Below are 13,618 nucleotides of genomic sequence, written 5' to 3'. Positions count from 1 at the left end.
CATCCTCCATTAACGTTTCCTGGCTCACAGTAAGCTCGGTCTGTGCATTCAGACTTTCATTTGTTGTTGGCTTGTGACTGGCTGGTTTGGGGGTGGATTTGCTGGTGGGGTTATGTGAAGTGATAACCCCTCTGATTTCCTCTGTGCTCTGTGTTGGGGGTAGACAGGTACTTCTGGCCATGGGTTGAGTGAGGGTGTTTCTTGGGCCTTTTCCTTTGGGGTTTATGTGTGTAGTTGACCCAGCAGTGGCAAGGCTGGCTCGCTGGTTATAGCTCTCCATCTAGTTCATTTCTGGTTATAGTTCTCCCACTTTTCCTTCTCTGTTCACAGTCACTCCAAAGTGGAAGCTGGGTTGTTGATCAGAAAAACAATATGGCTGCGTGATTTCTCCCTTAATCTAGCTACCACTGCCACACCTCCTGAAGGAATAAGCCTCCAGCAGGGTATTCCCTGCATCTCCCTTAACTGCCCCCCGCCCCTGCCCTCATCCCGCCAAGCTGAGACTTCTAAGCAGCATCTTCAGGGAGATCTCATTCTGTGCACTCCCTGTACCCTACACATAACAGAGATTAGGCAAGCTGTGAGGCAAACTTCTGTCTGCTCCTACGGTTCAGTTTAAATTGTAATGTGCTCCGCTGACAGTCCTCAGCATTTATAGTGTGAAATCGAGCTAATTCTCTAGTTTTTAGCCTAATCCGGGAAAGTTAGCACTTAGTATGTGAAATTTTGCCTTGTTAACAAGTTAGAAGGAACAGCGATTGAGCCAACTTCAGACTGTTAGGTTAATCTTTACCAGTCCACCCTTGGACTGTGTCCCAGGAATAGGGGGGGATTAAGAAGAGATACAAACATTTGTTTCCATATATGATGTCACATCCTGGAGGCCAAGAATCCCCGCTTTTCGATCACAGTTGCACCAGCCCTGCTGCGGCCCCATCTGCAGCCAGCCGCTGAGATCTAGGCAGGCAGGTTTGCCACAAGACCGTCGCTGCCGCCACTGGCCATCTCCAACTTGCGGAGATAGGGCCCGGCGAAGCGGGAAGGTCACGTAAGCGCCCTGGACCGGCACCACCGAGAGGAAACCTCCGGGCTTCCTAGAGCGGACGGTGGGCTCCCGCCGTCCTTCCGCCTCGGCGCTGGCTGGGGGAGCCCGCTCTCCGGCGGGAGAGTGGACCGTTGCGTTAACCGTCCGCCGGGGTGATCCCGGCCTCGGAGGCGAGGTGGCTCGGCGCATTCGTTGTCTTGGCTGGCTTGAGAGCCTTGATCTGGAAGAGCCTGGCCGAAGAGGCCCGCGCCCCTGCCCGCGGTGGCGGGTTCGTTCGTCTTCCTCCGAAGGGCTTTCTGTGCCCGCCTTCTTCGTTGGCGGCTGGAGATGGCGTCGCCTGCTTCCCGCCGCTCCGAGCGGGCGTGCGCCCGGCATCACCCACCGGTCCACTTGAGCATCTCTTTTTCCTGTTTTGACCCGCTGCCAAGCCTCCACCAGCATTTTGTGCTGTAGCCCCTCTCGGTCCAGGCGCCCCCTTTCTCTCCAGAGGAGACCTCTCTTGGTCATCGTGTCAAAGTGTCCAGGGTGAACTGAACTCAGCTTCGACTTGTACAGAGGTGACCCGGTCTTTGAAAGGGAGAATGAGAGAGTAGAGAGGGGGCGAGTGGAGACTCAGTAAAGCAGGGAAGTCAAGTGAAACCCGTCTGGGTTTGCTAACTGGCGCTTATGGAAGTTAGGCTCCTACCCCCTCCCACAGAGACTGGGAGACAGAGGCCCTATCTTCAGGAGTTGGGTGGAACAAGCACTATATTCTTTAGACAACCTTGAATTTTCTCAAGCAGACCCTCTAAGAGGGGGTAGGGTCATCCTAGGGATGTGGCCTTGAACTGTTAGAGATGATGTTAATGTCTTGTTCATGTCTTCATAGGCTAGGGTTTGAAGGCCTAGCGGAGAAGGGGCTCAGGGGAGCCTGCCAAGAGTCTGGTCAAGGACAGAATCTTTGTCACCGGTCAGGGTCACAGGACATATTCAGTAAAAATTTTCTGTTCCAACCCAAGCAGTCACTGAGGCCAGGATTCTCCTCTAGCCGAGACTCAGTTCTGGATAATGTAGTGTTGTGGCATATTTTGAGAAGCCTTGTGGCTTGCCAGCAAGTGGATGGAGCAGTTATAGCTCTGTGGGTGAGGGGAGGGGCCGGACTGCCATGGAGTGGTAGGGCAGTCATTGTCCTAAGAGTTAAGGGAGCCCAGGGATGGTGGTGAGAGATGTAAAGGGGAGTAATGCACGTACGGGCTGCGAGAGAGGGGCAGTTTCCCTTGGAGCTCTTTTCTCCTTAGATCTGAGACTCTTCCTCTTCCCAAATCAGAGAGCAGTGCAGGAAACCAGGGGACGGCAGCCATGCTTCAGACAGCGTGGTCCCAGGTGAGACGGCTTCCTGACAGCTTTTCTTAGATCAGCTCTCAGAGAAGTCTATGCCAGACTCGGGCCTGACTTGGGTTCCCCTTTGCCAGGCAGCTGTGGATGTGTGTCTGTGCGGGTGAGGGTGTGTTTGGGGAAAAGTGTTTTGAGGTGAGATGAGATTATCCCCAGTGGGAGATACCTTTGTCTACAGAGAGGACATGATTTTCAGAAGATCCATTTAATTGCATGAGTTGGAAGCACTGCCAGTAAAATTTCCTGGGAGCTACAAATCCACATCAGTTTCTACAGATGAAGTCTACCAAGAGGCAGGTCTCCTGTGCCAGTAGTTTGCAACTGTCCTTGGAGGCCATGGAACTTAGAAGAATTTGGAAGACACCCTGGGGATGCTAGATGAGTAGAGCATGAATCTAGGAGGGGTAGGAGGAGGACTGCAAAACCAATGACATTAGGCAGTTCCGACAATTATTGGGGAAGTAAAGGAGGACTGAGTAGTGCATCAGAGGCTGTGGGGTGTGGAGCCAGAGAATTCCGTGTCATGTTTCCATGGTGTTTAAAATGCTTCCCTGCTCCCAGGAGAAACTGCACGGGTATTGGTTAATGGGCTTTTCTAGCTGTGTGGCCTCGGATTACTTCTAAACCTCTTTGGCTTCAGTTTCCTCAGTTGTAAAATGAGGAACGTAACAGTACCAATCTCAGAAGTGAAAATGAAAAGCGATGATGCTTATAAAGCCGTAGCACAGTTTCTAGCACCTATTAAGCTCCCATAAATCTTAGCTATTATATAAAGACCATTTAAGTGACTAGTGCAAGGAAGTTTAATTAATGAATATGAATTGATTGCAACAAAGTAATACATTTGTTTAATGTATTTAAAAAATATTAGTTCTTCCTTTTGGATTGCGGTTACTGTCTAGATGATTCTATTTGGTTTCAATATCTATTTATATGTGTAGTTACAAAAGAGAGCTGGGCTGGAGCAATGTGCAGCAGATGCCTAAGTGCAGGAGACTGGTTACACGGTACGTGAAAGGCCCCCATCATTGGGCATTTGAAACAGCAGAGGAAAGTCTCTGGATACTGTAGCACCTGTGGTCACAGAAGAGAAGCCATTCCTGTTACTGTGCAGGCCCTCTGTCATGTAGTTGAACTAATTGAAGATGCCTTTGTAATTAAAACCTTTCTGGGTAGAAGCACTGAATTTCTCCAGGTTGGGCCTGGAACACACATCCGGGTATATGGTGGGAAAGGGCTCTAAGGCTAAATGTTAATAGCTGTTTCCCTACACTGTGTCACACATTGGAGCCCAAGCAGCACTTGTATCTCTATAAACAACACAAACTTGTAAGCACTTATTACATGCCAGGCACTACTGTAAACACTTTGTCAATCCATGAATTCATTTAATTATTATCCTTCAACAGCCCTTTGTGGTTGGTACCACCATCATACCCATTTAACAATGAAACAGGCAAGGCAACTTGCTGCTGGTCCCACAGCTAGTAAGTGGTACAGCGGCCAGGTTTTTGGACCAGGTGCTCTATGCTCTCAACCCATACACATCTGGCGGTTGAAGTGATGGGCTCCACTCTTCCAATTTCCAATCCTCCCACATTGGTGTAGCCACAGAACCCAGGCCTCTTGGGCACATGTGGAGCAATGGTCCCCTCAGTACCTGGAAGGGCAACCAGAAGTAGTGAACGCCAGAGAACCCTGGGTAATTCCCAGGATTGAAACCATTCTGTGGCTTGAGCCAGCCGGCCTACATTCCCCGGAGGAGCTACCGAATGGGGGCGCTGCGGGACCCGAGCCTCCGGCCAGCAGCTCTGTCCTTTGCCATCTCCCAAAGTAGGGACTGGACGGCTGCGGCTGGGATAGGGAACCACAGAGATGGGAAACTTCCCAGGTTCCTAGAGAGGAGGGGAGACGGTTACCGCACTTGCCACTGAACCTGTTGGAAGCTTTCCCAGAGGTTGGCTGCAGTCCCATGCTTTCTCTTCGCTTGCACTGTGCGGGGTTAGTGGCTTCCTGGGATGCGGGTGCCGGTGTCCGGGTAACAGATTCGCTTTCCCCGGGTGTAGTACCGGGTTCTCCAAACCCTTTCTTTGCCTTTGTGGTGAGGGGGTAGCGGAATGGAAAGGGGCCGAGGCGGACAGAAGGTATTTGCAGGGTGCGAGGCAGCATCACTCTTACCCGTGCCTCTGTATTTTCCTTTCAGTGTCACATCTCAGGACCTGAAGGGCAGTGTGCGAAGCAGAGACGCCTGCCATGCTCCAGATCACCTGGCGCCCAGTGAGCGAGCATCCTTTCAGCCTCTGTGGCTCCCCTTCCCTGCCCTCTCACCCTTTTGATGTCAAGAGAGCAGGTGTCAGCTCTGCATCCAGATCCAGGTCCAGGCCTGTGGCTTCCGTTGTGCATCTGTCATTGTCGGGTGTGTTTGGGGAAGGGGAGGAGTTAAGGGGAGTGGAGAAATGAGAATTCCCAAACTAAGACATAATCAAGATGGAAAAAACAAGTGAGTGTGGGGGATTGATTGGGATAGATTTGGCAGTTTGGGCTGAAAAATGGAAATGCACTAAAAAGTGGAAATCTGCATCACAGCATACAAGGAAGACCCTTTTCACTTCTGTCCACAAGATTGAAAAAGTCTTTGCTTGGATAAAGCACTTCTAGTAGTGTTTTTGTAGAATCCCAGGGCTCACCTCTCTGCTTCCCATCTCTCAGGAATTGGTATCCTTCATTGCCTCATACCCAGTATCTTGAAAACCATTGTTTTATGTAACTTGTCTTATTTTGGTTCAGGCAGGAGGATAAATCTGTTCCCTTTGACTCCATCTAGATAAGAAGTGCAAGTTTTTCCTCAGCATTTAAAAAACATGACTCCTTTTACTTTGCCATCTCGACTCCCAAGTCTTCATGTGTGTGTTGTTTTCCTTCTCTGAAAGCCTTTAGGATCTTTTTTTAAGTCTCTTTTTCTGAGGCTTCTCAGTGATGTGCTTTTGTGTAGGTATTTTTCATTCATTCCCTATATACTCTGGGGGTCCTCTCTCCTCCCTGGTGCTTTGAAACAGAATGTGTTACCAAGTTATAAATCAACTATACTTCAATCAGAAAACAAAAAAAAAAAACCCAAAACAAAAAACAAACTTCCTTTTAAATAAATAAAAACTCAAAGAAAAAAGAGTATTTTACCAAGTTACAAAAAAGCAGTTCACACTTTAAAAATATCCAGAGCTCATCCTTTGTTCTGTGGTGTGAATCAGGCTCTTTTTTGTTTGCTTCCTCCTGCACCAGCAGTTAAGATTCAGCTTTCCCTTCTCTTCTGTGTCAGTTACCATTTATCCTGTCTCTGCCTTTCAAAATTCTGTTAATACCTCTAGTCTGATTTGACTCTTCTCCTGTTGGGCCTTTGTGTTCCAGTGACCTTAGCGGGATTAGGGAGGGAGTAGAGATCAGTACAAAAGTTCTGTGGGCTGTGTTTATACAGATTTCCCCTGTGCATGTTCACACAAAACCCACGTAGGGGAGAGGAGCCAGAGGGACCCATAGGCACACGGAGCAGGACACAGTAGAGTCGACACAGAGATCAGCAGGTGAAGGAAGGGCTGTTCGCTGGGGATGACCACAAGGGATGCAGTGAGTCTAGGGCTCCCCTACTGATGAGGGCAATGCTGGCTGAGGGCTGGCCCCTGCAGAGAGGGGTGTAGGGGGCTTGAGCGCTGGACAGCTGTCCTCGGCAATAACACCAGCCCCAGTGAGTCTCTCCCTTTACTTAGGCTCCTCTGCCCTCACACAGGGCTGGAGCAAGAACCTCTTGTTTCAGGAGCCAGTGACCTTTGAGGATGTGACTGTGTACTTCACCCAGAATGAATGGGTCATCCTGGATCCTGTGCAGAGGGCCTTGTACAGGGAGGTGATGCTGGAGAATTATGCAAATGTGGCTTCCCTGGGTGAGATATCTTTTCTCCCTGCTCTTCTCTGCCTCTGCCCTTTGAGCATCCTGCCTTCTTTCTTCCTTTGACTTTGTGGGGTCTCTAATAACCCTTGTGGGCAGTTGCTCTGGAGGCTGAGCTCCGCAGAGGCTACTGGGTTGGGAGAGCCCTGGGTTCCCAGGTTTTGAAATCACTATCCTCTAACCCTGGGAGGGACTCTGCCCCATGCATGGAGGGAAATGAAGAGCTGTCAGGAGCTCACCAGAGCCTTTGCCTCCGTCTTCAAGTTCTCTGAATATTTGGAACTTGAGTAGAGGATTATTCCAAGACTCTGCCCTGCTTTGTGGGAATTTTCTGTCATCTAAGATGCACAGGCTGACTTCACTTTGTTTCTCCCCACCTGGCTCACTGGAGAAAAAGAGGGCTGAGAGGTGACCTTGCTTCATGATTCCCTCTACCTTTGTTTTCCTGTTTCTTTCTCCCTGGGCAGCTTTTTCGTTCACCAGACCTGTTCTGGTCTCTCAGCTGGAGTGAGGGGAACTGCCATGGGGCCTCGATCCCTGGGAACCCGTGGGCAGGGAGGCCCTCAGAAGAGTCTGTCCAGGTGAGTATGAGACCCTACCTTTTTTGCTTAGCCTGCTTTCTTGTTTTCACATTTCAATATGCACAGTGTTTCTTCTCTTGTGAGACTGTTTTCATTCCTCTGGAATCGTTACATGTGATGTTCTGCATTTATAGTGGTTGCCTCCCTCAAGTGAGGAAGAGCCCTTCTCTTCCAAGAAGGGTGTGGCTGCAAGATTTCTTTGCGTGTTCACATTTGCCTCTCCACCTCACCACCCGCCAAGGGACACTGTCTGAGCAGCTCTTATCATCCCTGTCATGTAGAAACATTTTATTTTTCCATCAGTTTGTTTTTGCAAAGATGAGGATGTCAGCCACCTTATGAGGAAGATAGACTTCTGGGGGCCTGTCTGGCAATCTGTGTATGCATAGGGTACATTATTTGTATGGGAAATTGAAGTATGTGTTCCCAAACACTAACTTAACAAATATTAAAAATTTATTTTTATATGGAAATTTTCACACATATGCAGACACCAGCCACATGCACCCAGTGTACCCCTCACCTCAACAGTCCACCTATATCCTGCCGTTCTTGTTTCATCTTCCCTCCATGGACACTTAAAAATATATGGATACCTCCCTGGTGATCCAGTGGGTAAGACTCTGCACTCCCAATGCAGGGGGCCTCGGTTAGACCCCTGGTCGGGGAACTAGATCCCACATGCATGCCGCAATTAAGAGTCCGCATGCCGCAACTAAGAAGTCTGCATGACGCAATGAAGATCCCCCGTGCCGCAACTAAGACCCAGTGCTGCCTGAATAAATAAATATTAAAAAAATATATATATATATGTATTTTTTAATAGATGAACTTTTGAAGCAAAACTTGTAAATGAAAGGTGAATGGCTTCCTCATTTTGAGAGGTATTGATATGAGAATTAGAAATAACAACATAGTATATATATATATATGTATATATATACATATATGTTTTTTTTTTTTTGCCTTTGTTATTCTGCTTCACCCATTCTCTGCCTGTTAAAATTTCCTGTGCTCTTCAGACTCTTTACAGAGAATGTCCATTAATAATGCACATCGCAGGACTTCCCTCGTGGTCCAGTGGCTAAGACTCCGTGCTCCCGATGCAGGGGGCCTGGGTTTGATCCCTGCTCAGGGAACTAGATCCCACATGCCGCAACTAAGAGTTTACATGCCACAACTAAACATCCCGCATGCTGCAACTAAAAGATCTCGCACGCCGCAACCAAGATCCCGCGTGCCACAACTAAGACCCTGTGCTGCCAAATAAATAAATATTAAAAAAAAATAATGCACATCGCTCCCCACCGCCTCCCCGCTCCAGCCTTGTGTGCTTTCCTGGATATGACCCCAAGACTTCAGGTTGTCTGGGTTAAAAAATATTTTCTAAACAGTTTGCTTGTAAACACATGAGGGTTTTCTCTGGCCCAGTGCTGATGATTATATTAGTTTTTCTTTTTTAGTTAGTTTAGGATTTCACATTCCATATTGTTGTGTTAGACTGTATGTGCATCCTGTATAGAGTTTTAGGAAAAAGGACAACCATCGTTACGTGGTTGTCTCTAGGACTGATGTCCATTCTTGGAAGGGTTCTTCACATGTCCAGTGCTCTTTTCTTTTAGAGGCAAGCCTGCACGTCTTCCCCTTCCTTCTGGATGCTGTGGTGTTTGCCCTGCGTGGTCCCTTCAGCCACTGCGTAGGAGCCTGCTGCTTTACTAGAGCCAACTTGATGACAGAGGTTGGGTCTCTCTCAAAGATTATGACATGGATAACATTTAAAAAAATAAGCAGCTCTTAAGGAATTTCAGCCCGTGGGACCTTTTGTGGGACTTGAGCTGCTCGACTGCCCCTTCTTCTCCACTCTCAGCCGTCTCTCACCTCGGGCTCTCCATTCATCACTTCTTTACATCTGCACTGATCCATCCGATCCACTTGGGAGACAGCAATTGGTCCTTCTGCCCTAGTGAACAGACTGTGCTGTTTTCCAGTCTTCACGCTCTTTACAGGAATGCTCCTGGCCTTGCTGGCCTCCCTGGCCTCTTTCACAGAGTTCCACTTGTGGGGTTCTGCTGCGTGGTGGTCTTTGATCATTTGGTGTACATATTGGAAAATATCCCCTTACTCAGGGCAAATCAGAACCACTTGAACCTATTCCCTCTTTAGCATAAGTATTTTCTTTTTGTGATATTAGGGGCTGACACTTGTATTTTCTTTTTATGATATCAGGCGGGGAGACCAGAACTGACAAGGAAGAATCAACGCCAAAAGAACACATTTCCAAAGAAGCAGAGTCCCACGGACTGACATTAGGAGGGCTGCCAGGGAATGTTCCCCAGCACCTTGGCTTCAGGAGCCACCTAGAACAGCACAGCCACGGGATGGTTAAGAGGACAAGGTCAAAGAGGAGAGATTTCACAGATGGGTCAACCAGGTATCAGGAGGCCTGTGCTGTGGAGAGCAGGGAGAAGTGTGAGAAGCTGGGAAAATACATTAGTGTTAGCACACAACTCACTACAAATCAGACAATTTCTAGCAGTCAGCTATAAGTGTGGAAAATGTGACAGATGCTTCATTCGGATGGCAGACTTCCACAGACATCAGAGATGTCACACTGGTGAAAAGTCTTTTGAATGCAAAGAATGCGGAAAATACTTCAGATATAATTCCTTACTTATCCGGCATCAGGTAATCCACATTGGGAAGAAACCATTTAAATGCAAAGAATGTGGGAAAGGTCTCAGTTCAGACATGGCCTTGATTCAGCATCAGAGAATCCACACTGGAGAAAAGCCTTATGAGTGTCGGGAGTGCGGCAAGGCCTTCAGCTGCAGCCCCGTCTTCCTCCAGCACCAGAGGTTCCACACTGGAGAGAAGCTCCATGAGTGCGACGAATGTTGGAAAACTTCCAGCTGTTAGCTCAAGTTTCATCCTCCATCAGCGAATGCACACTGGGGAGAAACCCTGTGAATGTAAGGAGTGTGGGAAATGATTAAGCTCCAACACAGCCCTGACTCAGCATCAGTGGATCCACACTGGGGAGAAACCTTTTGAATGTAAGGAGTGTGGGAAGGCATTCAATCAGAAAATCACCCTGGTTCAGCATGAGCGTGGCCACACTGGTGGGAAACCTTATGAGTGTAAGGTGTGTGGGAAAACCTTTAGCTGGTGTGGAAGGTTCATCCTGCATCAGAAACTCCACGTGCAGAAGACATGTGTCCAAGAGTAGCACTCTCCACAGCTAGGCTCACAGTGCCTCTTCTTGTTTCTCCCCATCTTCATGCTTTTGATCAGTGTCATCACTGCATTTTCTGAACTGTGCTAATTCTATTTATTTATTTATTTATTTATGGCTGCATGGGGTCTTAATTGCAGCATGCGGGATCTTTCGTTGTGTCGCACCAGCTTCTCTCTAGTTGTGGCGTGGGCTCCAGAGTGTGCGGGCTCATTAGTTGTAGCTCGCAGGCTTAGTTGCCCTGTGGCATGTGGGATCTTTGTTCCCTGACCAGGGATCGAACCCGCTTCCCCTGCGTTGGAAGGTGGATTCCTAACCACTGGACCACCAGGGAAGTCCCTAACTGTGCTAATTCTTAAACATCTGCTGCTTCTCTCTGTATAACTGCAACGCGTGCTCCTCTGGCCTGTCCCACTAAGATGTTTAATTCAGACTCTCAGCTTCCATCATGAAACTTTCCTCAGGTTCTCTTAACCCTTGTTTCTCCAAGATGAACTCTCTTTACAGTTAGAAAAGACAAGAAACAAACCCCCAAACTTAAAAACATCAAAGGAAGGTTTCCAGATTGAAAGGATACACCAAGTGCCCAGCAAGATGGATTGGGGGGAAACCTACATCAAAGACCATCACTGTGAATGATCAAAGGACCAGGTTTAAAGAGAAGATGTTAAAACATTTCTAGAGAGGGAAAACAAAAGATCAGGAGTAAGAATAGCATTGGATTTCTCAACAGCAACCTTGACAGTTAGATGACAATGGTGTATGCCTTTGACATTCTAAGGGAAATGATTTCCGCCAGAATTTTATACCCTCAAGTGTGGGTATAGAATAAAGACATTTCAGACCTTGTACCTGTTAAAATTTTATCTCCCCTGCATCCTTTCTCAGATGTGCAACCCTAAACAAGGGTTAAGAAAAGGCAAGCTATGTAGACCCTCTATTAAAATCTGTATATTGGAAGTCTCTTAAACACAAAAACAGAGGGGCCCTATCTGTGTGGAGCCATCTGCATCTTGGAAGGACAGTCCTAATAGGGTGCAGACTTCCAGAGACCTACCTTGGGTACAGTGCCCACCCTCACTACTTCTGACTCTGCAGTGACTCTTTGCTACTCAGTTGCAGTCTATGCCTTTGCAAAAATGGGGTGTTTGTACCCTTTGAATGAGATGCAAGGCCCTATTTGTCTTAAATTTGTCCATCTCATTACTGTTCCAAGTGATCTCCCATCAGCAAACATTCCCTTGCAATTTCATCTGGTTATTTTTTATGATCTGGAAGAAGCCACCATTATTTTCTGTTACCTGCGGTTGCAAGAGAAGTAAATATGTTCTGTCGTAGCATCCACTCGTGCAGACAGCTTGACTTTGCCACTGCAGGAAGCAGAGGGTAGTGGTTAATCATTCGGAGCCAGGCCAACTTTGGTATGAACCCAGGCGTGTGACCGTCTACCTCACAGGATTGTGCTGAGGATTAACTGCATTAATACACATAGAAGTAGTTAGAACAGTGACTGGAGCATAATAAACTAAAGTGTTATTATCATAATGTCGTTGATAAGTTTTGACTTATGTATATACCAGTGAAACAATCACCACAATCAAGATAATAAACATAGCCATAACACCCGAAACTTCTCTTATGCCCCTTTGTAATCCCTCCCTCTTGGCTCTCCCCAAGCAAACACTGATCTGCTTTCTGTCACTGTGGGGGTTTTTTGTTCTTGTTTTTTGTTTTGTCTGTGCCTCGCGGCTTGTGGGATCTTAGTTCCACGACCAGGGATTGAACTTGGGCCCTTGGCAGTGAAAGCATGAAGTCCTAACCACCAGACATCCAGGGAATTCCTTCTGTCACTTTGGATTAGCTTTCCTTTTCTAGGATTTTATACAAATGTTAACACCTTGTATGTATTCTTTTTGGTCTGGTGTCTTTCTCAGCATAATTTTTTTTTTTTTTTTTTTTGCCAAATCCTAACCACTAGACCTTAAGGGAACTCCACTTAGTATAATTATTTTGAGATTCATCCATGTTGCATAATATCAGTGGTTCATTCCTTTCTATTGCTGAGTAGTATTCTACTATTGATATACCACCATCTATTTGTCCGTTCACCTCTTGATGGGCGTTTGGGTTATTTCCAGTTTTTGGCTTTTACAAGTAAAGCTGCTGTGAACATTTGTGTTCAAGTCTTTGTAAGGATGTACACTTTTATTTCTCTTAGGTAAATAAAGAAGTGGAACGGCTGAGTCATAAGGTATGTGTATATTTAACTTTTTAAGTATCTTCAGATTGTTCTACCAAGAAGTTGTGCCACTTTACCTTCCTACCAGCATTGTGTGAGAGTTCCATTTCTAATACATCTTTGCCTACACTTGAGATTGTTAGCATTTTTAATTTTAGCTATTATAATAAGTGTGTAATGCTATCTCATTAAGGTTTTAATTTGCTTTCCCTAATGACTATTGATGTTGAGAATGTTTTCATGTGCTTACTTGCCTTCCATTATGTCTTCTTTGGTAAAGTCTCTGTTTATATCTTTTGCCTATGTTTTTACTGGCTTTTCTTTTTATTGATCTTTGAGAGGTTTTTATATATTATAGATACAGTTCCTTTTTCATATATGTGATTTCCAAACATTTTCTCCCAGCCTGTGGTCTGTCTTTTCATTCTCTTAACAAAATCTTTTGAAGAGCAGAAGCTTTTGATATTGATGAGGTCTAATTTATCAGTTTGTTCCTTTATGGATTGTGCTTTTAGTGGCATTTTTAAGAAATCTTTGCCTTGCCCAATTTTACAAGGGCTTTTTCCTATTTTTCCTTCTAGGAGTTTTATAGTTTTAGATTTTACATTTAGTTCTGTCATCTATTTTCAATTAAACTTTGTATAGGGCATGAGGTATGGATACAAGTTCCTTCCTCCCTCTCTCTCACACTCCCTTCCTTTCCAAGTGGGTAACTTGTTGTAGCACCATTGTCCATATATGTGTGGGTCTAGTTCTAGATTCTGTTTTGTTCCTGTTTGTTGATCTGTTTGTCCATCTTGTTGCCATTAACACACTGCATTAATTACTATAGTTTTTCTAAGTATCAAAGTCATATATTGTTAGTCCTCCTACTTTGTTTTCTGTTGTTTTGGCATTTCCAGGTCCTTTACATTTCCATATGAATGTTAGAATCAGTTTGTCAATTTCTACAAAATATGTCCTGGGATTTTGATTGAGATTGTATTGAATCTGTACATCAATTTTGGTATAATTGACATCTTAATTATATAGACTCTTTTGATTTGTGAACATGGTAAATCTCTCCATTTATTTAGATTTTTATTAATTTCAGCAATATCTTGTAATTTTTACTGTATAGTAGGTAACTCCTGGGATAGAGTCATATATACAGATATCAAGGGTCATTCTGTCCTCTAGCAGTGGGAGGCCAATTTCCCCTTTTAGC

The 13,618-nt window shown here is 45.9% G+C and overlaps 1 protein-coding gene across 1 annotated transcript; it reads left to right on the top strand.

Moving 5' to 3' along the window:
* Positions 1-2: 2 nt before the first annotated feature.
* Positions 3-12,369, top strand: ZNF620 (zinc finger protein 620). Its single transcript, XM_089919146.1, is given in 7 exon segments — positions 3-1,602; positions 2,352-4,696; positions 6,228-6,354; positions 6,827-6,940; positions 9,167-9,473; positions 9,475-9,853; positions 9,855-12,369. Coding segments are annotated over 6 exon segments (1,263 nt in total). The 5' UTR covers positions 3-1,602; positions 2,352-4,672; the 3' UTR covers positions 10,167-12,369.
* The last annotated feature ends 1,249 nt before the right edge of the window (positions 12,370-13,618 follow it).

Source organism: Delphinapterus leucas, chromosome 10 (genome assembly GCF_059928025.1).
Source record: "Delphinapterus leucas isolate spDelLeu-1000000601 "Yukka" chromosome 10, BTC_Dleu_Yukka2, whole genome shotgun sequence".
In the NCBI taxonomy this organism is placed as follows: domain Eukaryota; kingdom Metazoa; phylum Chordata; class Mammalia; order Artiodactyla; family Monodontidae; genus Delphinapterus; species Delphinapterus leucas.
The sequence above is the reverse complement of the archived record's forward strand: the minus strand, read 5'-3'. Positions and strand labels throughout refer to the sequence as shown.